The sequence below is a fragment of the Tauraco erythrolophus genome, chromosome 19, assembly GCF_009769465.1.
Source record: "Tauraco erythrolophus isolate bTauEry1 chromosome 19, bTauEry1.pri, whole genome shotgun sequence".
NCBI lineage: Eukaryota > Metazoa > Chordata > Aves > Musophagiformes > Musophagidae > Tauraco > Tauraco erythrolophus.
Window position 1 is genome coordinate 16,430,957 of NC_141483.1, and position 27,897 is coordinate 16,458,853.

At 42.7% G+C, this 27,897-nt stretch overlaps 1 protein-coding gene across 1 annotated transcript in view; it reads left to right on the forward strand.

Moving 5' to 3' along the window:
• The window catches only part of ZNRF3 (zinc and ring finger 3), a 90,644-nt gene extending 62,747 nt beyond the window's left edge, over nt 1-27,897 (forward strand). Inside the window, exons 3-9 of the mRNA XM_086623348.1 lie at nt 14,665-14,739; nt 16,982-17,113; nt 18,036-18,146; nt 19,578-19,745; nt 21,751-21,853; nt 22,630-24,375; nt 25,464-27,897. Of these exons, the coding sequence (XP_086479474.1) occupies nt 14,665-14,739; nt 16,982-17,113; nt 18,036-18,146; nt 19,578-19,745; nt 21,751-21,853; nt 22,630-24,375; nt 25,464-25,507 (2,379 nt within the window). The 3' untranslated portion in view covers nt 25,508-27,897. The remainder of the gene's footprint in view (nt 1-14,664; nt 14,740-16,981; nt 17,114-18,035; nt 18,147-19,577; nt 19,746-21,750; nt 21,854-22,629; nt 24,376-25,463) is intronic.

Sequence of the window (27,897 nt, forward strand, 5' to 3'; positions counted from 1 at the left end):
CAATGTAACCAGAGCTGCATCAGAGGGACTCCAGTATTCAGAGTAAAAGATGGGCAGATAAAATGAGTGGTAGAAAATAGCGGATCATAAGAAATTACAGACAAAAAGTGGGAATGTTTTACTGATTTTCATGGGATTGAAAGGGAGGAAAGGGAAAATGTAACACAAACTGTACTTCATATCCTACTCCTTTGAGGTAATTTGCCAGAAGGTGTTTTTCTGCTCTAAACATATTGTCTTCATAATAGCCACGTGGATATTATCTAGAGTTGCCTGTTCAGATGACATGATGATTTAATGTTTGTACTAAGTTCAAGGAATCAACTCCAGACCAGTAAAGTGATCATACTGTGAACTCAAAATGAGTATGAAATGGGCTTTTTGGTCAATGTAGGGAGCACTGACCAAGCCATGTGCAATTCTAGCAGGTTATTTCTTTGAGATTAGGGCTGGACATATTTGTGGTATGAATTCTCTAGACAGATTAGGTATATATTATCAACATTTGCATAGCTATTGCCTTAGTTGCTCAATATGAATATGAAACTCTCACCAAAACCTATAAAAATATCAAAAGCATGTACGTATTCTAGTGCATTAATATCTCAGTTGTTGGCCCAGTCATGTTTTGTTCAATTGGTAAGCCAAGAGAATACATCAGACATTTGATTTTTCAAAATGCTGAAAGAACTTGCTCAACTTTGGATAGGAAAAAAGATGGACCTTAGCCTCAAGGATCCAAATAGTGAGCTTTAGGGGGGGGAGGGAGAAGGCATTTGTGAAGAGCACAGAATGCATAGACTCTTGAGTCCATGAACAGTTTGAAACTCACAGAGGGTCCCTTCAGCTGGCTGTAAGGCACTAATGAGACAGCCTGGCTGTTTATGGGCTGTGGTTAACCTCTTGCAAGTTAGGATTTCCTGTCGCTAGCAATGAGCTGTGACCGCCAGCACCACAGTGTTAATGATGAGGTAGGGGCTGATGAATGGCTGGACTCCAGACAGCAGCCTTCACTGGCAAAGAATCAAGTGGCTAGAGGGGAAAAAACATTGAGGTCTACAAGAGGAATAATGCAAACTCCAGAACCTATAATTCCCATGTTTAAAAAAAGAAAGGGAGAAAGAAACTGGGGACAAATTCAAACCAAGTGAAGCTTTTATCTCTGCATTCTGAATAGAAGATTGTTCTTCAGCAAAACTGGCTGCAAAAGCCAGGCCAGTTAAAACAATATGCAGAGTGCTTGCCTCTAAGTAACCAGAAATTGTTGGCTCAGAGTAGCCTGCTTTAAGGAGCCAACCTGCTGGGAGACGTTATCCAAGCAACGGCCTGAATGTAATTCCTCCTGCTGTGGAATGGCTCTTTGGCAAATGAAGACCCTAATTAGAGATGGAAGGGTTTCTATTTTGTTTTTCTTTAATCCTTACCCTGAGGCCTCTGCAATGCAGCCATGTCTCTGCTTGTGTGCAGAGAAGTTTCCAGTTTCCCTTTGTAACAAAAATCCTCCACCTTTTTTATTATTCTCCCCACCTCTTTTTTTTTTTTTTTTTAAAAGAATCAACAAACTAACAACAAGGGCCCACCACAGTTTGGGACCTTGAAACTAATTAATCCTAAACCAAGCTTCACTGTTTGAAAGAAAGTCCATGTCATCTTATGTTAGCCAGACCATGGAAGATTGTTAGATAAACTGGAATACTGGCCCACCGTGCACCTTTGTACTACTGAACTTACTGCCCAAGCTGATTCTTCTAGTGGGATGGGGGAGAGGGAGGATCTCACTGGATCAGTAGTATTCTGCTGGATACCAAGGGAACTTTACATGCCTTTGTCCATTCAGAAAGACTTAAGTCCCTGACTGGGCGTTACATGGGTATTCTGTAGTCTTAGATGCAGATGTTCATCCTCAACAGAGAGGACAGAAGCTCCAGGGAAATGCACTGCAGCATTTTAACCTCTAATGTGTGTAGAAGTGAAAGTAGGTTTGCTGCTTGACGACTTGCCTTGGTATACATGGTCTCTGTCTGAACACACTCACAGACTGCATGCAAGCACTTAATAACCCTGCAAAGAGTGCTGCATTTTCTGTCACTACTGAGACTTGGATCTACTGTTTCATCACCTCAGATGATGATTGTGTCATATCTAAAATGTCCTTGTTTACAATAGATATCATCCTATGGATGAAGACCAGCTACTTGAGGATGAGGCTAAGCAAGACACGTGATACTAAGCAGAAGACACTGAATTTTCATTCCTATCAATTTCTTACATTTGAAAATAGTTACATACCCAACATTGGCTCAAATCACTCCTAATTCTTCATGCTTAGTTATGCTTGCTTTAATTTCTTCTCAGCACTTTTGGTGGGCTGTGGTCATAGACATATCTTATCTTACCTTCCAGATAGAGGATAGCAGTATGATATTAATGAGCACAAAGCTTTTCAGCCTTTCAAGCGATTTTTGGTTAATTTAGATGCATCGGTGTATCTTGTAAATGCTTCAGACCTTTTCTATACTTTTTACATAATTTCACACAGGCTGAATCTGTTTGAAATTTCTCCTCTTTCCTAAAATATTTAAATATTTACCTAAAGCTGTGGGTTGGGTACCATGGCCCAAAGCTGTTGTTTTGTTGAAAGGAACTTTCTGCAATAAGGTGAAGCTTGTTTCTTAGGAGGATTGCACTTCCCCATTGAATTGACTGAGATTGGATGGAATTCCTGCAGGACTTAAAATTTTTGAAGGTTTTGCCATCTCCTGTTGTAAATGCAAGACCTAATTCTCATCATTCTTTGTTTCCCCTTTTGATGTATATGATATATATATACACTAATTCATAATGTTAAGGTAGGTTTCTATTAGAGCACATGCCTTGTGTATCTGAGATTGGAGGAACTTCAGTACATTCTAACTATTTATACAGCTTAGGTACTATAGAGATGGCTTTTGACAGTGGTCTAGGTTAATAGTTCCTTTAATTTACAACTCCTCCAACACCTTCCCATATCTCAATTTTTTAATGGCTTCTTTCAGCACCACAGTGTGCTCGTATGTATGTTTACATAATTATCTTGCATCTAGTTTGCTGTTTCTAGTTCATCTACCTTCAGTACACCTTTAATGCAAAGATAAAATTAAGAATTATCTGAGTTGGCTGTAGCAGTATTTTATAGTATGTGATTCTTTAGTACATAATTTCCAAAACAAACTCATCTTGTGACCTTTACATTTTGGAAGTAACTGTATATAGGAATTGTTGCCCTGAAAAAGCTTGAAGGGTTATAAAGTGTAGCAGCATTTCTGTGTAACACCATCAATTGTCCTGAATGCATCCACCCATTTCTTGCTGAGTGTGCGAGGTTCTCTGTGAGTGTCTGTGGTTCAAGACCTCCGTCCCCTCTTGGGCTTTCTTCCAGTGCTCACCCTTCTGTGTGACTGTGCCTTCTCGTGGCAGCAAGGCTGCTGCCTGCAGAGTGGTCTGTCATAGCAGAGGGCTCATTGTTAGGAATGGAGTCCCATGGCTCTGAAATGGCACAAGAGATTTGCAGCCAGCAGGCTTCGCTGTGTTCAGGATTAAATAAATGTCTTTTTCATGTTGTCTTTACTTGGTCTAGACTCAGAACTGATCACAATGTTTCTCCTTAACCCCAGAAAAGAGTCATACTCTTGGTTTTTTCTTCCTCATTTTAAATGAGAGCCTTTCAGTACTGAGTGGTATAGATCACACTGATATATATTGTTGATGTGATTACGTACTGCATGAAGTGATATTTTTCTTAAACTAGAAGTACATAGTTGTTTTTAAATTTGTTACAGAGAAGTACATTGGTTTTTAATTGTGATTATTTTTTCAAATTTAAAAATGTTGCTTTGCACTTTCTATACTTCTTAATGGATAAAACAACTGTCGTAATGCCATATAATGCAGTATCTATAGGACACATGCACAAAACATATCCTGAAGTGCCAGAGAAGTTGAGTATTCCAGTCAGGCAGGAGTTTTATGCTGGTGCGATACTCTGAGATTTGACTATCTTCTTGTGGTATTCTGCCTTTACTTTTGGACAGAAATCTGAAAGTTGCTTTTTCGTTATTTCAGAAAAGGTTTGAAATGGCATCCTGCTTATGCTTGGTTCAAGTTAGTTTCTGGAATTACTATGGAATTGTACATTAACAGGGATGAGGGATTAGTTGGTTAATTTGTAACTTGTGCTGTTTGCAAAGTAGATAATGTCCTTTTCTCCTTCCTCCTCTGCCCTGCAGAATTGGCCTGTGGCCTGGCTTTCTAGCTCCAGTGGTGATGGAGGGGCAAGGCATTTTTGGTGATTGACTGAGCCTGATAGCAGTGTAGGAGAGAGACAGGGGATGCCTGTATTGTTCGGATGTCATTGTCTGTATTCTCTGTATTCTCTGTATCTCTGAGAGAAAAAAAGGTTTTGTGGTTTGACAATTGAAATGAAAAAGTGCATTTGACATAATGCTGTGGGATTTGTGAAAGATTCTCATTGGTAGGCAGAGTGCAGCGGACAGTTTCGCTGAAATGCCTTTGCCTGTGGCTGAAGTTACATGCTTTTGCAAGTACAACTGTGAGTCTGCACTAGAAATGGGTTTTATTCTGCTAATGAAGTAACATATTTTCTTTTCTTCAACAGTAGCTGCTGCTAACTGAATATATTACAGATAGTCAAATGTCAATAGGAAATACACATCCTTGCTTACTTTAGCAGATAGTGCTCCAGATGTATTTTCAAAATCATCTGAACAGTAATATCCACTGTATTTGATGTTTTAGCAGCCAATATAGTGGTGTTCTTAAACATACTGACAAATTTTGCTGAGCTGTTTTTTGTTGTGGGTTCCCCCCCCTTCATGAAATGTCTCTTTTGTGCCCAATTATGGGGAGGAGCATCTAAAGTATTCCAGTGAAGACTACTTTCCTTTTTGCAGTAGTAAGTATAGTGCTTTAAAGCCTGCTGTGCTGTGATACAGAATCAAAGTGGAAAGAACCTTCTGAAATCCATGCGTGCCTTGGTCCCGATAGGAGATTATACTTGGCTTGAAGAGAGAACTTTTCTCTCAATCAGAAGATTTGGCTTTTATTGCCTAGCTTCCTGTGATACCATTTCTGTCATACTGAAAATCTAATGCTGCTATCCATAGAATGAGGGTGCAGTTTATACCCCCTACTTAGTTTAATAGGATTCTCTTCCAAAGAAGTTAAGGGCTTTCAGAGCATCAGGGTCGGAACGCCATTCAGCTGACTGAAATGGCAAACTGGCCCAGGCAACATATGCTTGTCCAGACCTGCAGATTCATCATGCATTTTATGTAAGAACTGGTGATCTCTTTCTCATGTATAGAACTTCCTGGGTTTGTCAATACTTAACTGAAGACTTGTGAAAACTCAAGAGTCTCTGCAGAAGTTAAGCCCTGATAACGTAGGCTCCTGATGCTTATTTCAGCACCAAAGTTGTCCTCTGCTAATAGAACAAAATCAAATGAGGACCAGTCTGCAGAAGGCAACTAGAAAAGCTGGTATTCTAGAACCTGGTCCTGCGTTTTCTATATCATGGCTCTGGTAATATTTTCTACATCTTTGTTGTCTCATTTGATCTTGATATGGAGAAAACGGGTGCAAATCAGTTGGTTTGTGAGTGCTAAAAATTATTGGAACAGATTTTGCTACTTTTGAGTCTGCTCAAGAGAAGACCATGACCACTGAATTGCTATATTCATTTTAGTTAAATATTGCAGATGGAAGCCTCATCCCTTCAGCTGTATTCCCTAGCAGTCAAGATTATTGAAATCCTTGACCTGCCTTTCCAGAGCAATAAAGCAAGACACTGGACGTTTTCACTGAAAATCATCTTCCTTGGAGTCACAGAGTGTGCAAGTTGCTTGCTGCTGAGTGTTACTGACATGTTACCGATACACTATGTGAGAGGCTGATGGCTTATTTCAGAGTATCAAAGACAGCTGATGAAAGAATTAGCTATAAAAAAGATTCCACTTCACACCACTTGCATAATCCCACTCTTTTGGCAGATTAATGACCACTAACTCCACAATGTGGAGAGTTCTGACATGTAATATAGGATCTGATGGGCTGTGTTAAACAGAAAATATGCCTCAAGTTCAATGATTTTTAGTTCATAGAGAAATTGAGGGGGAAAACCTCAGAAACTGACAGAGGGAATGTAAGTTTGGTCAGGCTAGCTCAGTTCTCAACTAAAAAGGATACATAGACCTTTCTTGATAGGATACGTACACATTTTCTTCACTACTCTGTTCGATAATCTCCGCACAGAGTTAGAGAAACCAAATGATATATTTTCCCCCAAAAGCATGAGATGTATTGGAAAAAAAGAAACAGGAAAAGGAGAAGGAAAGGGAGAAGAAAAATCCACAGTTTTACCTGTTGGAGCTGTGCTGTTTCCCTCAGTTCTGACTGAAAGCAATGTTTGGCTTTTGGGATCCATAGGACTATCTTCTGCATACCATATCCTTACTCTTCTGCTTCTTGTCTTGTTCATTTTGGAGGACCAGCTAATAGTACATGCTGACATCTGATGGAATACAGTTGGGATAGTTGGCTAAAAGCAGTTTACTGGCATCTGTACTAGTTACCACCTAACCCATTGCCCAATCTCCCCCTCCCCGTCTTTATGATTTTCTTAACCTTTAAATCAACTCCATGTACCACATACCATAGTTATAATTAATATTTGATATTTACAGTGCACTAAGTTCCAAGAAGAGAATTCCTAGAGTTGGATGAACAATGCAACTAATTCAGGAAGACATACATAGTTCTTGACGTAAGAGCATTTGTGACAACACAGTGTTAGAAGAGCAGGATGTATCTGTGGGTTTACGCAGGCAGCCAATACTTTTAAAGCATCTTTTTGTCCCTTTAGTCCATCAGTTTTATCTAGGATGTTAATTTAAAAAAATAATCTGGCTCTACCAATAGCCATTTTCAACAGAAGGTATTGAGTTACTATCTTAATAAATGTGCAGTGCATTATTACGTTGATGTAAATGGCAGAGCTAAGAGTGATTAATGAACTTTGATTTACCCACCTATGGTTGCAAGCCTCAGTCCTTCTCTCATCTGCTATTTATTCACTCTCTGCAACCCATTAGATTAGTGTCATATCCTCATATGTAAATACAGATGTATATTGTGAGGGAATTCTAGCTCTGGCAAAGAAGTAAATGTAATGAATAAAGGCTAATGTTGTTGGTATGATTTTTCTCTTTAACAGGGACCTTGTTAAGCAGCTTATCTGGTTTCTCCACTGTTGCATAATAACTGATGTATTAATTGGAATAAGGCCATATTAGAAAGCAGAGGCAAAGATGGTTGCAATGTTCATATCTGCAAGCATGGAAAGTCCTTCTAGATGTCAGCAAGTGGCTGACCTTCTTACAGTTTTGATTGTTGCTGTCCTACCTGATTTGAATGAATGAGGGAAAGCAGTGCACCTGTTTAATAATCATCTGGTCCCTTGGGTTGAAAGTTTATCTCATCAAGGAAATTGATGCTTCCTTATTGTTGGCCCACAGGAAGGGGGTGCAGAGCTCTTCAAGAAATCTTTCTGGTGTTTCTTGAGGTAATAACTAAAACTTCCTCAGGCCTGGAGACATGAAGAGACACTTTCCTCACACTTCTGTCACACCCATTTCCTCTCATCCTCTCTAGATTACAGGGTCTAATAAATTCTTCCACATTTTAATCTGAGATGGTATTTAATGTGCATCTTATTGGTAATGGTTATCAACAGTTAGTTCATAATGTGTCTAAAATACAGTCTAAAATAACTTTTAGCCTCTCCATCAGCTATGACAATATCTGTACAAATATAAACACTATGGAAACATAGACGAAGCCCATATTATGTATTTGCAATAAAAATCCTTTTGAAATGTGTAATAAACACACTGTATCCTTCTGGTTACATTTTACTTTGAGTAGAAAGTAGTAAAATGTATTCTTCAGCAGCGGGCTTATGATAAAATCCTAGGCTGGTGATGTTTAAGAAACTGAGGAAGGGCAAATTCAAAGGTGGGTTTTGTATCCTTGATCATTTTAGTTAGTTCAGAGGTGCCTACATCCAACGTTCAACTAGAGAAGATAGTCAAATGTCTACCAGGTGTTTGAATGAAGTCTAGTAAATGGCAGATCTCTTTTTAATGCTCATTTACAAAGAAAAACTTCAGGTGTCATTTTAAAAGATTCCTAAAGTGGCTGAAACTCTTAGCAATAGTTACAGTCAAGGTGTGTGCTCTCTAAATTTTATGATACAGACATGTACAAATGTTTGCTGGTTATTTTAACAGCATTCTTGATGGGCTTGCTTGCCTTCATCTCCTGTTGTCATCTTCTCCCCTACTAAACAGATGACTTAATCCAAGTGATAATCTTAAATAATAAAGTTTACTGTAAAAGCTTAGCAGAATAAACAATCCAGAAGAAACAGACCTTTTTGTGTTTGCTCTGCAGTCCCTTAGTCATGACTAGTGTCAGTAAGCACTACTAGACTCCCCCCAGGCCCAATTTGCACGTACCTAGGAAGCTGGGGATATTTTTCAGGGTATATATTCCTTTCTCTCTACACCAGGGATACCTTTTGTCCATCCTTTGATGGTACTGTTTCATCCTAAGTGATTCAGTTCCATTATGCAGCCCTGGACTTGGTGCATTTAGGGCAGAATCATTCCTTGCTTTCTTGCATTTTATCTGGTCTACTTGTTTTGATCAAATCTGTAAACTGTGAGATTGACATGGCAATGATTTTTATTCTTCTGGACATGCTGCAATATGAGGTCTAATAGGTTTGAAAAGAACCCCTAGACACTTGTCTGTCTTGTCCTTTTTATTTTCAGCCTATTCACACTAGCTATTATGTTTAGTTCTGTTGTATCATTAACGCACAAGACAGTAGATTTTTGAAGCTTTTTTGGCTTTCTAAGGGGAAACACTACTAACTTGCTTGATTGTTCCATGCCTGGCTTATGATTAACTGAAATGTCTTTGAACCACTTTTAAGCTGTTGTATAATGCGTCAGAGACAAAGAAGAAAAAATCCAATAGAAACTGCTGTGAAGACTTGAAAATAATAATTTTAAATGGCACTAATATTAAAAAAAAATAATCTCATACTTACTCTTAATTCTGATACCCACAAGAATAGAGATTTATATGCAGTTCTGAGCTAAGCTGATTCTGCATGTACTTTCAGGGGATAAAAAAATCACAGAACTTGAAACCAATACACAAAAATGCTTGTTCAAATGGAGCAGAAACCTGTATGCACGTAAAATCAGTACACAAGAAAAGGTTACAATGGATACTGGAATACAGCTTCTAGCATTTGCTGCTGTGATGGTTGCAATATATTGCTGCAAAATGTTCAGTGCAGTTATGGACTGAAATTATCTGCACTTCATTTACTGCTTTTGTTACTCCAGACTACTAGGATAAATTTTAAATACAAATATTATTCCATATCATGTGGTTTGCTCTACCTGTATCACCACTCCATGATGATGTCGTGCTGTAAAAGGACCTCTTCCTGTTTCTTCTGTCTTTTCAGCAATTCTAAAGATTTATTCTTCCCCTCTACTTGTGCAGTATAGGCTACTTCTGCATGGCCAGTCTGTTAGCTGCCTCCACTGAAAATGCTCGTTGTTGCTGTATCTTTTCTTTGGCCCCTGTGCTTCTGTCAATACTGTAACTGCATTTATTGGGGCACTCTGAAACCAGCCTGTGAAAGGAATTTGCAAAAGCCACCACTGCTTAGAAGATCTGAAAAACACAACTAGAGATGATTTCCCTCCTTCTGTAAGTGTCCAGCCTTGTGAGCACCTTTCCACTCCATTGTAATCAGTATTGACAGTGCTTAAAGGTGGGGCTAATACATGGAAAAGGAACTTAACTTAATCTGCCCTATCTCTGAGTTCATGCAATGACCAATAGGCGATTCAGGCTGTGATTGTCTTAGTTTCCTCATCTGCGGAGCACACAGTCAAGGGAGCTGGTTAGAGCTCATATAGGAGAAGAGAGCTGCCATGTGAACAGCATGAACCATCTTCATATTGCAGGCGTTGCCACGTATGGTCATGACAAGAGATGAATACAGGAGGACTCCGTGGTTTTGTAGCGTATTTCCACATTTGGACCTTCATTCCTAAAAACGAAAGAAGAAACTGAGAAGATTTCTCTTTCTTTTTTCAGCTGTATACTCCCAGATTTTTGTTAGGTCTCCCTTGCTGACCAGTTGTGTTCTACCAGAAATAGTCTGAGAGGTTTTGTTTTTTTCAGTAAGGCAGTTCCCAACCACAGCACTTAGGCAGAGTAGCACAGATTGCAAGTGCAAACCATTGTTATTTCTACACCATCATTACATATAACACAAGGGGGAAATCCAGTAACAGTCAGTTGCCCCCTGTAAAAAAAAGTATCTGCCTACCACAAAAATTACAATAATTTCAGACGGTGACTTAAGATTGTGCTTGTCAAATAGCATACCAGGTGACTTGTCTCTATCCTATAAAGATCTACTTACATGTAACCTATATTTTGTGTCTTATTGTGTTTGTACTTAAGGACAAAAGAATTTTTGAACTGCCAATACAGGGCTTGCTGAAAATTTTCAGTTTGAGCCCTGCTTCTAGGACCAAGACATGCTTAGTACTCTCTACATCAGTTTTTGCACAATTGAGCCCTGTGTTTCTGCATGTCAGGCATTTAGTTAGCTGATGATTTACACAGAACACGTATAACTTCCCTGGAGCTCCAACTGGGACGTGGGAGCACTTTACAGAAAAAGTAAAAGTTACGATGGTGGTGCTTGCATATAGCAGCCATGTAGAGTGAACAGAGTCCATTGCTTGGTAGCAGTGTAGACTTTCAGGCTCTGAATGCAAAGGAAGACTGGGAGGTTGTTGTCACTGTGAACAAAGAGTGATCATTTGAATTACAAAAACGCAGTTACCAATTGTTTTATTTTGTTTTTTATTACTCTTTACAAAGAGAAAAAATACTGCTATGTAGTGATAGTCATTTGGTTTAAACCACAGAAGACAAATAATCTCAGAAAGGGATATGCCTGGCACCTCTATTGCTGTCAATTCCCAGTTGCATGGGAATTGAAGTGAGGAAATGCCTGTTTGTTTGCCATGGATACTGTAAAGGTAAAGCACGTACGATCTTCCCCCCCTCCCCATCCAACATGTGTCTTTATTTTTGATCTCGGCTTTGGCCACTTTGCTTACAAAAATGATGCAGAGGCAGTCTTGAATGCCGAACTGAGAAAGTCACACGTCTGTTCTAGACCGGCGTTATTTCACGGGGCCTTACATTGCTGTGTTATTGTGAGCTGTCCTGATTGCTGAGCAGTGGACCGCGTATTTTCAAAGACGTTTTGGCTTTAATTATCGTATGGTTTTTGGGGGCGCGGGAGGCGGGGCGGGGCGCAGCGGCAGCCGGGCTGCCCAGGGTGTCCCCGGAGCCGGCCGGCTCTGCGCGGGGCCACCGGCGCCATCGTGAACCGCGGGAGGGGGCGAGCGCCGGCCCGACCGCCGCTCCGGCCGCGGCCGCTCCACTCGCCTGCGCCTGGGCGCGGGGCAGCGGGTTATAACGAGCTCGGGGGGCGGCGGCGGCGGCTCTTTGATCTCTCGCCAGCGGAACCGGGGCGGTCGGGCGGGCTGCCGCCAAGCCGGAGTCCGGCAGCGCTGGAGCGGGCTCCGCGCAGCCCGCCGCCGCGGCACCCACCTTCCCCACCGTCCCTCGCTGCCCGGCGGTTCCCGCTCAGGGCGCTCGGGAGCTGCGGGCCGCCCCGTAACCGCCTCCGCTGCTGAGGTCCCACTGCGCGACCCGCTGTGGTGCGCACCGGGAGCCTGTGACTCCGCTGCGACGCAGCTCTGTTTTCCAAGAGCGAGCGCGCCACGGCTGCCCCCGCGATCAGCGCCTGAGCCCGAGCAGGGCAGCAACACTCCGTGTTTCCCGGAGTTCCCAACAGCGGCCGAGCACCCCTGGCGCCCCTGGGCAGGGCGTCACTTCCGGGGACGGGGCAGGGGCGGGGGCTGTGCTCGGGCGGGGCTTGCGCGCGCCGCGGGGGCGGTTTGGGGGCGGCGGCGACGCGGCGCGCGCTGGCGGGGATCGCGGAGTGGAGCGCGCGCGCTGGGGCGGGCGGAGGCGCGGAGGGGAGCGGCGGGGGTGCGGGACGGCCCCGGTGCGGAGCGAGGAGCGGCGGCTCGTGGGGAAGGGCGGCTCGAGCCGCCTCTGCGCGCGGCGCGGCGCTGGCTGCAGCTGGCCCGGGTTAAACAGCCGGCTGCAGCTGGCCCGGGTTAAACTGCCGGCTGCAGCTGGCCCGGGTTAAACTGCCGGCTGCAGCTGGCCCGGGTTAAACAGCCGGCTGCAGCTGGCCCGGGTTAAACAGCCGGCTGCAGCTGGCCCGGGTTAAACTGCCGGCTGCAGCTGGCCCGGGTTAAAGCCGGTAAACAGCCGGCTGCAGCTGGCCCGGGTTAAACAGCCGGCTGCAGCTGGCCCGGGTTAAACAGCCGGCTGCAGCTGGCCCGGGTTAAACAGCCGGCTGCAGCTGGCCCGGGTTAAACAGCCGGCTGCAGCTGGCCCGGGTTAAACTGCCGGCTGCAGCTGGCCCGGGTTAAACTGCCGGCTGCAGCTGGCCCGGGTTAAACAGCCGGCTGCAGCTGGCCCGGGTTAAACTGCCGGCTGCAGCTGGCCCGGGTTAAACAGCCGGCTGCAGCTGACCCGGGTTAAGCAGCCGGCTGCAGCTGGCCCGGGTTAAACTGCCGGCTGCAGCTGGCCCGGGTTAAACTGCCGGCCGCAGCTGGCCCGGGTTAAACTGCCGGCTGCAGCTGGCCCGGGTTAAACTGCCGGCTGCAGCTGGCCCGGGTTAAACTGCCGGCCGCAGCTGGCCCGGGTTAAACTGCCGGCTGCAGCTGGCCCGGCTTAAACAGCTGGCTGCAGCTGGCCCGGGTTAAACAGCCGGCTGCAGCTGGCCCGGGTTAAACAGCTGGCTGCAGCTGGCCCGGGTTAAACTGCAGCATAAAGCGGCAGGCGGTTTGCCTCACTCGCTCTAATTTTCTCCAGCACGATTTTTGAACTCGATGCTTTTTTTACTCTTAATATCTGATTCTGCAATACAAAGTGAGGAATACAGATTACATCTTGGTTGTGGAAACTTAATGAATTGCACGGTATACTGATCAATCAGCGTGTTCACAAAATTAAGGAGTGTTTTTTTCTGAACCAGCCTGCAAAATCTCTTAAAAAATATCTTCAGTGATCAAAGTGCCCTTCTTGTTGACTCGGAATCCAGAAATGAACCATCTAAATGACCCAAACAGATCTACAAGCACTGCATGTCTGTAAAAGGTGCCTTCCAGGGAAACCTGGGTGAGCTTTCACCTCAGGGCCACCAAATGGAGAACATGTAGAAGATTCCTTTTAACTTTTCCTTCCAAAGGTTATTGGTGATTAACTACGTGTGCTGACTTCAAAGAAGACAAATACCTGCCGGGTTGAGAAAGAGACCCCATATGGGAGTTGATTTCCCTCATGCACTGTCTGATAGGCACGGCTGATTTAAAATAAAAATAAAAGCATAGAGCAAAAAAAGTGACCTGTAGGTGTTCAAGACCTCTGTACTGGCCAGCCTTCTTGAAAAACTCTGATATTTCATAATTTATCATTTTCATATGTTCTTTTATGTCTCAATTTAAGTTCAGGTTCTGCTAGTCCCTACGAAAAGCCAGTGTCCTCTTGTTTGGTACTGTCATTGCTTGGAGAAATAGTTCTTGCATTCTGCATCCAACAAAGGCAATAACAGCTTTGAAAAGTTACTGAGAATGTTCACTTTGTGGAGCCATTGAGCAACATTTGAACAGAACGTACAGAGGCACAGTGGCAGAAACTGGCAAAAATACCCTGTCTGAGCCTCAGTGGTTAAAATACTGTTTTCTCTATCACAGAGGTTTTTGATATCTTCTAACATCTCCTCGGTGTTGGTAACCTTAGATTTGGACTGCGTATTTGATGAAAAGTGGTGCACTTAAATGGGTCTAATCTTATCTGTGTGAGAAGCGTTGTATGCAACAGTTCTGACCTCTAATGGTCAGAAAGAGCGGTATTCTCTGAGGCATTTTTTTGCAAAGATTGTGATATGCTAGAGTTTGTCACGGCTGTGAGAATGATACTGAAAAGGTGTAACAAACCTGGTCCACCTTTATTTTCTACACTAGTGAGTTTGTCTCTCCACCTCAAATCGCAGGGAAGATTGTTTTTAATGGTGCTTCTAAGTTACATAGAGAAAAAGAACATAATGTAATTTTTAAACATTCTTATATTTAAAGTCTTTAGAGAGTGTAGATCACCTGTGAATTCCTTTAAAAACTTGATGAAGGAGGAGCTTGACAAGGAAGGAACAGAGATTGTAGAAGCTATAGCAAAGCGTAATTACATTCCACGTTGGTTCAGGAACTCCTGTGTTTGTAATTACTCTGTCATTTGTTTTAACTACACAGAAACACAAAATGTTAAGTTTACTGTCTGGAGGTGAAGAGAGGGAGTAATTTTTGAGGTAAGAAGTAATCTTTTGGGGTGAGACTGAGAATGCTGTCTTTCTTATTGCAGGCAAAACGAGCAGTACAGCGAGGAGCCACAGCGGTCATCTTTGATGTTTCTGAAAACCCAGATGCCATTGATCAGGTATGAAGAAGGGAGCCTAGTTTTATTACAGCCTTTGCTGGATTCTTTTAGGGTTGTTGAGGCAAGACTTTAGAGCATACAGCTTTCGGAGCACACCTACCTTAAGAGAGGCAGCTACTGACCCTGGGTAACATGGTGCTGGGGTTTTCCTGCTTATCATCCGGCAGGCAAGAAGCAGTGGAGGTGCTGAGAACGTGGTAGAAATGGAAAAGTTTCGGGAGTTACATTTTTCTTCTTGGCTTTGACAATCCAAAATCCATGTCTGGGATTAAGGTTTTCAGAAAGGATGGAGACAAATTTTTTGTGGCCTGTTATCTAAGGAATCTTTTTTTGCCCAGCTCTGTGTATAAAACATGGGCGTTTGACCCTGACCAGCTTGTGATTGATACTATCGTTGAGCAGCAGCTGGTTTTGAGGTTTCAAAATGGCTTTCAAACCTGGTTCTAAACAAGATTCTTACAAAACTTACAAACATTTCTTTCTTGTTTGCAGCCTACATTTCTCTAAGCCTACATATTTCGTGGACAAGCAGGGTTTTTCTTTTTTTGGGACCTCAGTACAACTTCCATCTTTTTGTTTGAAGTGAGTGAGGTAATAGCTCTGTGAAATGCTTTGAGAAGATCCTTCCAGCCAATTCTGAGTTACTTGAGTAGAGAGAAGAAACATAACAAGCACAAAAATAGTCTGTATTTGTTTTAGTTTCATTTTGTCTTGAAACAAAACTGCTGGTTTTGTAAACCATCAATGTTTACATTTAAAAAGCTGGCTTTAATTCCGAAGCGAGCATCTGTTGGACAAAGGAATGCAGACTCTGCAGTGGATGGTTTGAAAACTGTGCTATGCATGTGCATCAAGGCTACAGCCTTGACCTTGCAAACATTCTCAGGGATATTTTCTCCCCTTTTATATGCAGAAAAATCATCTGCACAAAGATGTAATCTGTCCTTTTCCAATTTTTTTCACTGTATTACAGCTTCCAGTTACTTTCAGCCACCCTGCTCTGAACTTGTGAAGCTGAGTTGCTGCCTCTTGCTCTCTTCCCTCTACCAGCAACAGCTGTCCTTCCTTGATTCTCAATAATAAACTGGGTGCAACTGCCCCCATAACTGGGAAACTAGTCTAGTGGATGATTGAATATTTTGGGTGTACCAATAAGATGGAAGGAGGTTGGTGGCTTAGTGCAATAGCTGACAAAGTAGGCTCTGTTAGAGGACAGAGCAGCAGCCTGTGCAAACACGAACAGAAGAGGAATGACTAGACGTAGTTTTTGTACTCTTAAGCCTAAGAGTTACTTGGTTGGCTCCATGCTCATGCTGTTTCATGTATTTTGATTCTCAGCCAAAGTCTTCAGAACCCTTGACATCAGGGAATACTAATTAATTTGTCTTTAAAACAAATACCATTTTGACACTCGCAATGAAAATACAGAAAACAATGACATGGATAACAATGGAGGAAAAATGATGCGAGTTAATCTGGCGTATCTTTGATTCAAATGGAAGTATCTTAAGACACTGAGGGGAGCTGTTCAGGAAACTTTGCCAGGAATGCTTGTTACCAAGCAATAGAACAACTAAGGGAGAGTGCTTTGAAAGTGAGGGTTGGAGTATCATGAAAGGTGATTCTTCCTGCCAGTCAATGAACTGAAGTAGGAAGCAGGCCTGACCAGGAGAAGAATTGTCCTTGACCAACTTGGTAGCAGAATTGCTAGTGGTTGCTAGAACCCAAATAACTGTTTGAATGAGTTCGCTGAGTTAAACAGCAGAAATTACAAATTTTAATAAATTGACTAGGTACAAAGAGCCTGAAATACAGGACTCTGACATGAGATTGTTCAGAAGACAATAATGTAACTACAAAGTTGAGATAACAAAAGGTTCAGAAAATGTAGCAAGGGCAATTTTTTTTTTTTGAATGTGCAGATTTTTATTCCTCATTATGAGGTTTAACTTATAACAGTATTAATATATGCACTGGCACGCAATGTGGTTAAGTTGATGCTGCTGTTGAGAAGTAACATTTGCTTATCTTTAATCCTAGTAAAAAAAAAGCAGCTTAAGTCAAAAGTTTGATTCAGGTTTAACTCTGTGGAATACTTAAGTGAAGGTCTATGCTAGAAGAGAACAATTGGTGCTTGAATCACTTTCACATTTATATTCCTTCACTCTTCTCTCTGTTGTCCAAAAGAGAGGTATTTTTCCTAAAATGTGCCTTTCGAGTAGATTTTTTTTTGTTGTTCTAGCTGAACCAGGGCTCAGAGGACCCTCTGAAGAGACCAGTGGTGTATGTGAAGGGTGCTGATGCTGTCAAGCTAATGAACATAGTTAACAAGCAGAAAGTGGCACGAGCAAGGATTCAGCATCGCCCCCCACGGGTGAGACTTTAAGAAACTTTGTCTAGGTATTACACTGCTGTTACTTCATGCCGTGCTTACTAACTGCACTGAGTGTGAAGATGTTTTGATGCTCTCCATGAGCACTAATACATGTGAAATTCTGTTGACCTAAATAAATTGAGCAACTGCACTGTGGACAAGCAGCTACACTTGATGTAAGTATAGAATCCACAATGTGGCATCTGCTGTCTTTCATAAGGATTCTTTTGAATATGTAAATAGCTAAAAATTTTATATTTTCTTAATTAAATAACTATTGCACACTCCTGGTAGTTCAGACTTGTAAGGTAGTCTGCCTAGTGTTCACTATTAATTGCGTGTGTTATTTTAAACGGGTTAATTATTCAATATCTGATATTTGTATTTGTAATATAAAATAGTTTTTCTAGAGGTTTTTTTGAACAGTCTCTACACGTAGTTTACAGAAGAACAAAGCTAAAGGTCATCCATGTCCCAGTTACCACTTTGGTTTTGTTTTATTTTTTATTAAATTCTTCTCTTAAGAAATGTATTTGAGAAGTGTACCATTCATTGAAAATTCAAATGTTGATTTTCACTCACTTAAGTATACAAGCAAACCAATAAATCATGAAAATTTGCATTAGTGTGTTTCACTCAGTTAAAAAACCTAGGTTCTGCGGGATCGGTTCAGAGACACCGTAAATCTGACATCTCGTGACTGCCAATCTGTGTATTTCATTCTCTTGCAGTGAGATATGAAACCCAGGTTTTGTCTCATAGAATCCTGGTTAGTGAGCAGAACAGTGTGTACTTTGACTTTTGCTGTTCTGACTGTGTACATTTGACAATGACCTCTGAGAAAGCAGAGAAGGGAAAGGAACAATATATTTGAGTTTGATCTAAAGAAAGGAAAAATAATACTTTTGTTTTAATTTTTAAGCAACCCACCGAGTACTTTGATATGGGAATTTTCCTGGCCTTCTTTGTGGTTGTGTCTCTTGTCTGCCTCATTCTTCTTGTCAAGATCAAACTGAAACAGCGACGTAGTCAGGTAAGAGCAGTAACGGGATATTCACTGAATGCTAAAAGTTAGCCTCCCTTACTTCGTTCTAGAAATTGCTTGCTGCTTTTGGAGGTGGGAACTCTGACTTAGAATAGCCGTCTTTGTGGAAAGGGTTAATCCTTGGATATATCCCTTTGCAAAAATTTGGAAGTGTCATTGAAGGAGATCTACATTGACCTGTGATGTTCATTCACTTAAATCCTGAAATGAAGAGAGTATGGAAGCAGTCCATTTAGCCATTTGGAAGGAAGAACTTTTCTGTTTTTTCAGAGATTGACTATCAGTAGCACTGGTTTGCTTCTAAAGAAGTCCAAGCTCTTGTTGCTCTGTTATGGAGAAAATGTCAGGATTGAAAATAAATTGCAACTCTTTTCAATAGAGTAGCATCTTTTGATTCTTAGTGGGAGAGATTTGCAAGGTAAAAAGTTTAGTTAGGAGAAATTCTAGTTGAGATAGTTTGAGTTTGTCCTTTCAAACTGAAAGGGAAAGCAAATGGAAGCTAATGGACTCTGAAGTTTGTAGTTGTGAACTGTCCAGTATATACACATAGTAGAAACGCAAAGCACTGTAGATGCTTAGGATTCTAGCTTTGGGCATACTGAGTACGAATCCAAAAATGTTATGGGCTGGGTTAAAAAACAGTGTTAAAAGTGGGGATGATGAATTCTACAGTAAAATGAAAACAAGCCACTGCCTTCCTAAACTTGTACTATAGATTAAATTCGGGGGGAGGGGAAAATGATACAGATAATTTAGTAACATTTCATTTTAATCCCTCTCTCAAGTATTGCTTCTGGTAATAAGGTTGCAACAGCATAATGGGGCATTACAGTCAATATTGACAGTTCAAAAAAAGTCCCTGACCAAGTCTTGTATGTTGCCTTGAAGAGTTGCTGCCTATTAATTGAGCAGTTGCAGTGTATCCAGATTGTCAGCACCTTCACCCTGTTTAAATTCAAAGTAGCTTATCATTGTCACTACTGCATGTGATAGGGCGAGGGCTATGGAAATGATCTCCTGGGAGAGACTGCCCTTTTGCGGGGGGGGTGATGAGTGTGTCTGTATAAATACAAGAAAACTGCTACGGCGGGTGTGCACGTTCGTGGTGGAGCGATCCCCTGTGCACCCAGCGCTGCAATAAACATACCTACTTTACAACTTTCCAAGTTGTGGAGTCTGTTTCCGCACATCACATGTGGCATGCATTCTTTTCATGAGGCTTCTCATCTAAATTCTAATTAGCTGCCTCTCTGCTTAATTTATGAAATTGTACATTAGACTGGACCTGACGTGATTTCGTAAGATACATATAGGTTGATGTGATGTTTCTCTGCTACTATGCTGTAGTCCTTTATGCAGCAACATTACCTTTTTTTTCTTTTTTCTTTTTTTTTTTTTTCCTTTTCTTTCTTCTACCAGAATTCCATGAACAGGCTTGCGGTGCAAGCACTGGAAAAAATGGAGACCAGGAAGTTTAAGTCTAAAAGTAAGGGACACCGGGAAGGCAGCTGTGGAGCACTGGACACACTCAGTAGCAGCTCCACCTCTGATTGTGCCATCTGCTTGGAGAAGTACATTGATGGGGAGGTAAAGGATAAATGGCGTCCTCAGCATGGATTGAGAATGTAGCTGGTTTAGTTGGTACTGTGGTAGACGGCTGGCTGTTGGGTACATTGTGTACTGAGGTTGTGCAGCTTGCCAGACTGGTTGCATTGTGTAAGCAACTCAGCCTCGACTGCATTCTGCATCTCCCCAAGAAATCTCGAGGACTTTTCCCCATACTGCAAAGTGAGAGGCAAGGAATCTCATTCTGCAAGTTGCTACCTCCATTAAGTTGCTTTTCTGAGGAAGAACTCATAAAGGAGTCAAGGTTACCTCAGCATTTAGTTCTCTGGGTGGTTTTTACAAATTGCATGCTCCAGCAGTGATGCATGCAAGCTCTGTTGGACATAAGGGATATATTTCCTGTTTTGCTTCTCAAGCTTTGATGGCACCATGTCTTTAAAATGTCAGGTACACAGCACTGCTGGAAAGCCAGAGGAGGAGAAAGAGGAGATGCCAAAAGGTTAAGGAATCAGTTTTTGACTCCTCAGTTACCATCACTGCATTGATGTCAGTGCTCAATTTCTGTGACAGAGTTCTATGCAGAGGAAGCAATGAAAAGATGAAATAAAAAATAGGCTCCTTAGAATAGAGGCAGTTAATAATCACAGCTTTAAACTTCCATATAAAAAAAATATTTGAGGACATTTTATTTTGAAATTATTCATAAAAGATTAATGATTTTTAAGGCAATAGAAAATACCAGCTGCAGTATTTGAGTGCTAGAAGCTACAAACAGAAAGTTAGTGAAGTTAGGTGATGGGAAATTATTCAGAGTAGCAAGGATGCAGGCAGACAAGAACTTCAGAAGGGCTGTACAAAACTGATTGGACAGGAAATTCATGCATGAACTTCAGCACAAAGTGATATGCATAGGGAAAAGCTTCGCATGTGTTAGTGATGAGTTGTGAGGTGAGCATTGCTGTTCAGGAGCAAGATCTTGAAGCTGTTTTAGATAGCTTTGTGAAAACAGATCAGTGCTTTGTGGCAGTCAAAAAGGCAAATCAGATACTAGAAATGAGAAGGGGAAGTCTAGAGAACTGAACAGAACCACTGTGTAAGTTCTGTCATGCTCTCTTATTGAATACTGTGCACACTTCTGACCTCATTTCACAAAAGAGATGTTGGAAATGAAGGTGCTTCAGAAAAGGACAGTCAAAAAGGGATCAAAGATTTGAAATGGTTTCTGTACAAAAAATGACTGAGTGGGCTAGGACTGTTTAGTCCTAGGTTACCTGGGCACAGAGGAAGTACAAAATCATGAATGGAGATCATGAACAGGAATCGGACGTCCATTTTTTTCCAATACAAGGTTGGGTGCAATTAAACAAAACTGCTAGAACCCAGTCTGAATCAAAATGTGATGTTTCTCTACCAGCAGGTAGTAGCCCTGTGGAGCTTCTTGCCAAAGCATGATACGAATTCAAAATCTGAGCTCATGTGGAGACTTGAGCAGTACTTGGAAGAAAGATTTATTGCGTATTTCTAAACTGGTAGATATCCAGCAGGCTCAGGAAATCCTGTAAACAGATAATAGCTGAAGGATGAGATACTGGGCAAGGGAAAAAATACCATACACGCTGTGTTGTTTTTGCTTTTCCCAGAGTGTTTTCTGTTGCTAGTAGTTTTAGGCAAGATGCATCACTAAATGGACTCTATTGGTTAAAGTTCATTTAATATATTAAGGAAAACATTAATGATAGGCTCCTTCAGGGTGTTAGGTCATAGGGACACACAGCAAAAAGTGTCCTGAAGAAATGTAGTATATCTGCATGCGGTTCTAACGTTCCTGCAGACTATTCTTTTAGTGACAGCTGATCCCTAGCTCTTGTGCTTTTGACTGTGTTGGAACTGATAGCATGTTTTTCCCTCTTATCAAGACTAGGAATTGATCTGTTTAGTAGCTAGGTTGAAAAACTAGGAATAAGCTATGAAAAATGCACTCATTAGGAAGGAGTACTTTTTAATGTTCCTTCATCTGGTCCTGTAGGAACTGCGTGTCATTCCCTGCACTCACCGATTTCACAAGAAATGTGTGGATCCTTGGCTACTGCAGCATCATACCTGCCCTCACTGCCGCCACAACATCATAGGTAAGCGTTGCAGTATGGATGCTCTGCTGTGTCATCTGTTTCAGACTTAACAACTTACAAGGTGAAACACAAATTGTACCTGTTTGTAAATGTCCATGGAGCGCATAGTCTTTACTGTAGCACAACCCTAGAAATACAGCTAGGACTAACTTCTTTGAAAATGACTGCGTGCCCTGGAATAACAGGTCACATTTCTCGCTTACCCACGTTCTGGGTGCAGTACCCTGGAGAGGGCAGCGTTGGTCAGCCTCTGAATGCAAGGAGGACACGTAGGTATAGTAGATGGGTATGCTTTCTCTTGGTAATTAGAAAAGACAATGTACTGGTTTTATTTTTCCATTGTGGCGTAAGTTGGAATGTGGTTTCCCTCACTTGCCCCCTTCCATTTCCTCTGTCTTGAAAAAGTTTTCTATTAATAGACATTTATGTAAAATAATGTATAAAGTGAAAACTAGAGCAATGACTGCCAACCTTGCTGTTAACCTGCAAAACCAGGAGTACTGTGTAAGCAGAAGGTTTTGCATGTATGAGAACATTATCTGAAATAATTTCACTTCTTTTTCTTTTTAAGCAAATACAATTGAGCGTTTCAGGCAGATGCTCTTGACTTACTTTGTTTTGTTATTTTACCTTCTGTGTAAAAAGTTGGTGTTTTTTTTTAAACTCCATTGTGTGCGTAATGTAACTCAATTCAGAACAAAATATCCTTCTTTCTTGCATAAAGTATATTCCTATTTATTCCCTGCTACTTCTCTACTCTTGTTTCTCTCATTCAGAACAGAAGAAGGGAAATGCAGGTCCAGTCTGTCTGGAATCCATCACCCCAGCACGCAGCCGGCAGCAGAGGGTGATTCTTCCAGTCCATTACCCAGGCCGAGTGCACAGAGCAAACCAGATAACAGCATACCCCACTCGGACAAGCATGGACCCTCACGGAAACCCTATCACAGTACTTACAGTTGAGCGACATGGTGAACAGAGCCTCTACCAAGGCCAGTCCCCAGCCTATATCCGAAATTATCAGCCTATTCATTTGGACCATGCTTTAAACACACATCACTGTAGCTTGGAACATAGGGCTTACTCTCCTGCTCATAGCTTCCGAAGACCCAAGTTTGGTGGACGCAACTTTTCCAAAGCAGCGTGCTTCTCCCAATATGAGACCATGTATCAGCACTACTACTTCCAAGGCCTTAGTTACCCTGAGCAAGATGGACAGCCTCCAGCTGGCATTTCCTCAAAGGGTCCTTCCCGTGCCTTTCAGCCTGGTAGCAGCATACTTTTCCCTCCTGTGGTACATGTAGTGCCCTCATCCCGCTTGGAGAGTGGCAGTACCTCCAGCTTTAGCTGCTATCATGGTCATCGTTCAGTGTGCAGTGGATATTTGGCTGACTGCCCTGGGAGTGACAGCAGCAGCAGCAGTTCTGGTCAGTGCCACTGCTCCTCTAGTGATTCCATGGTTGACTGCACAGAGGTCAGCAACCAAGGGGTTTATGGGAGCTGCTCCACCTTCCGCAGCTCTTTGAGCAGTGACTATGACCCGTATGTTTACCGCAGTAAGAGCCCTTGCCGAGTGGGTGAGGTTGGTGGTGCAAACAGAGGTGCAATTGTTCTCTTGGAGGGCCCCCACCAGGACGAGCTTCCATCTTATGGTCACAGTCTGGTGGGTGCTGACTGCCGGCCTGTGCCAGCTTCTTCCTCAGGGGACCAACTGTCTAATTGCAGCATGGATATGAACTATAGCAGTAATTCCTCACTGGAGCACAGGGATCCAAATGGCACTACCTCAGAGGGAGGACATGAGGCCACTCCTGGTGCTGCCTTGGATGTCAAAAGGAACTGGAAGAATCCAGAGATAGCAGGGCCGCTTATGGAGCAAGCATGTGCATGCTGCTTTGAACTCCAGCACTCTGCCCTGGAGCCTACCAGTGGGACAGCTGACTGTAGTGCACTCTTCCTTAGCTCTCCGCTGTGGGGGACGCGTGGCCCAGGAATAGAACCACAGTCAGGGAACACCCCGGGCTTATACAGTATTAACTCAGACCACTTGCATAGGACAGATGGGATAAAATATGAGGGGTTGCCCTGTTGCTTCTATGAAGAGAAGCAGGTAGCCTGTAGTAGCAACAGTGGCAGTGGAGGTGGTGGCTGCTATACAGAAGACTATGCAGTGAATGTGCAGTACACGCTTCCTGATGACACCTTGCCAAGCTGCTGTAAGGGTGTATGTGACCTGGGTCAACGCATTCCCATAATTCCCGAAGACAGAGACTGTGAGCTGATCCTACCTAAAGAGTGCCAAGGAATGCACATGGGAGGCTGTAGTTCCTGGGATGGAACACCTGAGCTAGATACTTATCTGCACTGCCAAGGTATAGGAGAGGTACAGGACAAGAGGGAATTGTGCTACGAGGCAACATCATTCCTGCGGCAGAACTACTCTCGGGAGGAGGAAGCCAGAATGCTCTTTCCCAGTCCCACTCTGAACTCCCAGAAGCTGATGACGACCACAAAGGCCACAGGTAATACGTGTGCTTTTTTGATGACTCACTACCTTTCTGTCCTAGCATATGAAATGCTGCAAGCTCCCTAGGTACCTGCAGCCACAAAGGTTACTGCCATCCTTTGCGTAAGAGCAGGTTATTGACTAATCCTTCACCCAAACGTGTTAGTCTCTTGTTACCTACGCTCATTTGGTCACAGCTAGAGGAATAGAAGATGATGTTTACTATCTAACGCTGTAAGAGCTTTCATACTCATCCTTTGTGGGCAGGGGAAAAAGTGACCGCTAGTACCAGGCCCCCATTAGAGCTCCTGCAGCCAGAGGCACTGGGCCAGTCACGGCAGCAGTGGTGAGCTGCCTAAGTAGGCAATGCTAGAGTGCTGGGAGGGGACAGACAAGCTGAAGGATTAAAAAAATTAGGGAAAAACTTGGAACTGCTGTAGAAAAATATTTGGGAAAGTCTCTACAGTGGACATAAACAAGGGGGCAAAAGAACCACTCGCAGAATGGAGTTCCTTACCTGCCTTGCCAGGGCTGTTTTAAGGGTGTTTGTAGAATCATAGGATACCCTCGGTTGGAAGGGACCCTGGGCCGTCACCTAGTCCAACCTCCTGCTCAAAGCAGGGCCAGCTCTGAGATCAGACCAAGTTACTTGGTTTGTCAGATGAGAACAAGTTTATCCAGTCAGGCCATGACACCCTCCAGGGACGCAGAGTGTACTTCCTTCTCTGGGCCCTTGTTCCCGTGCTTGACTGCCAGCATGGTGAAAAGATTTTCCTTACATCCAGTCTGAACATCTCCTGTTTCAACTTAAGCTCCTTTCCGCTTGTCCAGAATGCATCGCTGTGAAGACCCTGGCTCTGTCGTTGTGATAACCTCCATGTAGGTGTTGGAAAGCTGCTTAGGGGTGCCCCCAAAGCCGTCTCTTCCACGGGCTGAACAAGCCCCAGTCCCTCAGCCTCTTCTCACGTGGCGAGTGCTCCAGCTGTCTGAACGTCTTGGCTCTCTGCTGAACTCGCTTCAGTCAGTCATTGTCTTGTTCTGGGGACCCCAAAACTGGATGCAATATTTTAGATGCCATGTTCCTTAGTTTTCTTTATCCTTCAGGTGCTGGATCTCATCCCTTGGAGAGAAGCCAAATTGGTGACTAGACCTGTCCAGATGATCCCGGATGGAGAAGCGGAGCTTATCAGAGACTCCAAATTCTCATGAACTTAATTTTTTTTAAGCTTTGACAAACACACAAAAGTGGTAATGTGGAGAAGTCCCTCCCCCACTTCCTCTTCCTCTGTGTCCACATCAGCTTGTTCTCTTTCTCCCTCTTGCCTGAAGTCTTCAGGTCTCCATTTGTGTGCAAAGCCCCTGTGGGACATGGTGTGGAGCATTTCTGAGCTCTAGTGCCCTTTCTATATTAATGACAAAGTGTTATTTATATTTTCTTTTTAGAAGTGACCGTGTCAGCTCTTGCTGAGAGGTAACACGGTGTGTTGAATCAGCCAGGCTATGTGTAGATGCTGTTATCTCCTACTTAAAGGAGTCCAGCCTTCAATAAGCTCAGGGCTACGCCTGCCTTAGAAGCCAGATAGCACCTTGAAATGTAGTAGTCCAGAGGGATGCAGCTGCTGAACGGATGCTGAGATACCGACTAATCCTAGTAGCAAATCGTAGTAGCCAGGAAGCTATATGATTGATTTTGAGGGAGGTGAAGCATTGTAGTGTCTCCTTTCTCCTCTCCCCTCCTCTTCCTTTTGTGCTGCTCTGATGATTTGGCTAGGAAGGGTCTCCTGCCATTATAATTAGTTTTAACAGAGTGGGGGGAGGGAAACTGGTAGCTCACAATGTTCTCCTCCTCACTTTCTGCCAAACCTTGAACCTCATTGGATCTTCTGACTGGTGAAGAATGCTGGGGACCCCTCCCTCAAACAGATTATAGAAGAAAGTGCTTAGAAAGGGTAATACCTTTGTAGGTAGTGAACCTTGCCTTCCATAGGAAGATTTTCAGGCACCTGTAGCCCCTATTACAGCTGTGAGGACTGCTGGCATATGCAGGAAAACAGAGTTTGCAGGGTGCTTGCAGCTTGGCTGGCTCATTTTGGAAGCAGGTCAGAGGGTGTCTTGTTTCCTTGTAGACTGCAAGCATGCGTAAGGGAAGCAGTGCTTGTCACCTTTTGTGCATGCGGGAAAGTGAGGGACTTGGTTTAATCATTGTTGTCTTCTTTGCTGCGATTGATGTAAGCTTCCATAGATCGATCTGTTTTAAATGTTTCTTGGACCCAGCCAGTTGTGCTTCATTTTTGTCTTGTGTGCAGAGTGTGCTCTCTGTACCCCATTAGCCTGGGCACATACTTTTGTTCTTGTTCTTGTACAAGTGGGGATGTTTGTTATCATGAGATAATATTCGTCGTCACTTCTGATAGCAATTGTTTCCTGTGGAAACAGCAGCTTCTGAGTAAGAGGCTACCATAGCATGGTTTAAATTGCCTGTCATGCTGCATGTGCCTGAGGACACAGTGTCATCCTGTCTGGTGTATTCACAGCAGGAATTCTCCTAAAGGGAAACTATTTAATGCCCACTGTGCCATTCTTCTGAAAAGATTTGTCCGAAGTTCACTACACTTTGGAGATACTTAAAAGACATGAAAAAGAGATGTACACTTTATGTTACATTTTCTGCCAAAGTAATATCCTTGACAGCACTGGACTAAGTGTGAGAACCAGCAAAGTTAACTTGTTTGCTTTATAGTCCCAAATGAAATATTTTAAAAGAAGAAAACATGTAAGAAATAACGAATACATTAATCTGTTTACTTTTACTTTCTATACTCAGTAAGTTAGGAAAAAGTATTTCTATTTCAAGGGATTCACATTACATCTTTTTAAATGAACCAACACCAAAAGCCAGCTGTTCAGAGAATTAATACAAGACAATATCTGGGTATAAGATTAACAGAAAAATTCCAATAAACGCATTTCCTGTGTTTAAAGCTTACTGAAAACTTACTCATTCTGTGAAAGACTGAAGGAAGTGGTATGTGTTGGGAGAAGAAACTCTAAAGGTTGGGGTTTTTGTTTGTTTTTTTTAAGTCTTACCTTTCTCCCTCCTCCACTCAAAAGAAATACATTGTAGAAGCTATGGTATACTACCATGGTTATTCTGCTTGGCATTTTGTGAGGCACTATCTAAGGCCACCTAAGATGTATCGTACTCTAAAACTACACAGCGTGTTGTGGTAAAATGTCGTTATAAAGAAGAAATTTGAATGTTCTGGCTCATGGTGTTCCTGGATGTACTGGTCTCATTCACATGTTGTGGAAATCGCCGCCAGTGCAACAGTCTCTGCAGGCCTTACCACAAAGGTGCTCTACGCTTGGTTTCTGCATTTGGTTTTATATTCAACATTTAGTTAATTCCCTGCTGCCTGTACGTCCATACAGACTTACAGGCTAGCTGTCCGTGATTGACGGTTTTTATAACAAAATGCCTTTCTACTACTTACAGAACAGTTGTCATTGTGTTTGGCTCATGAGGCACTATTTAAAA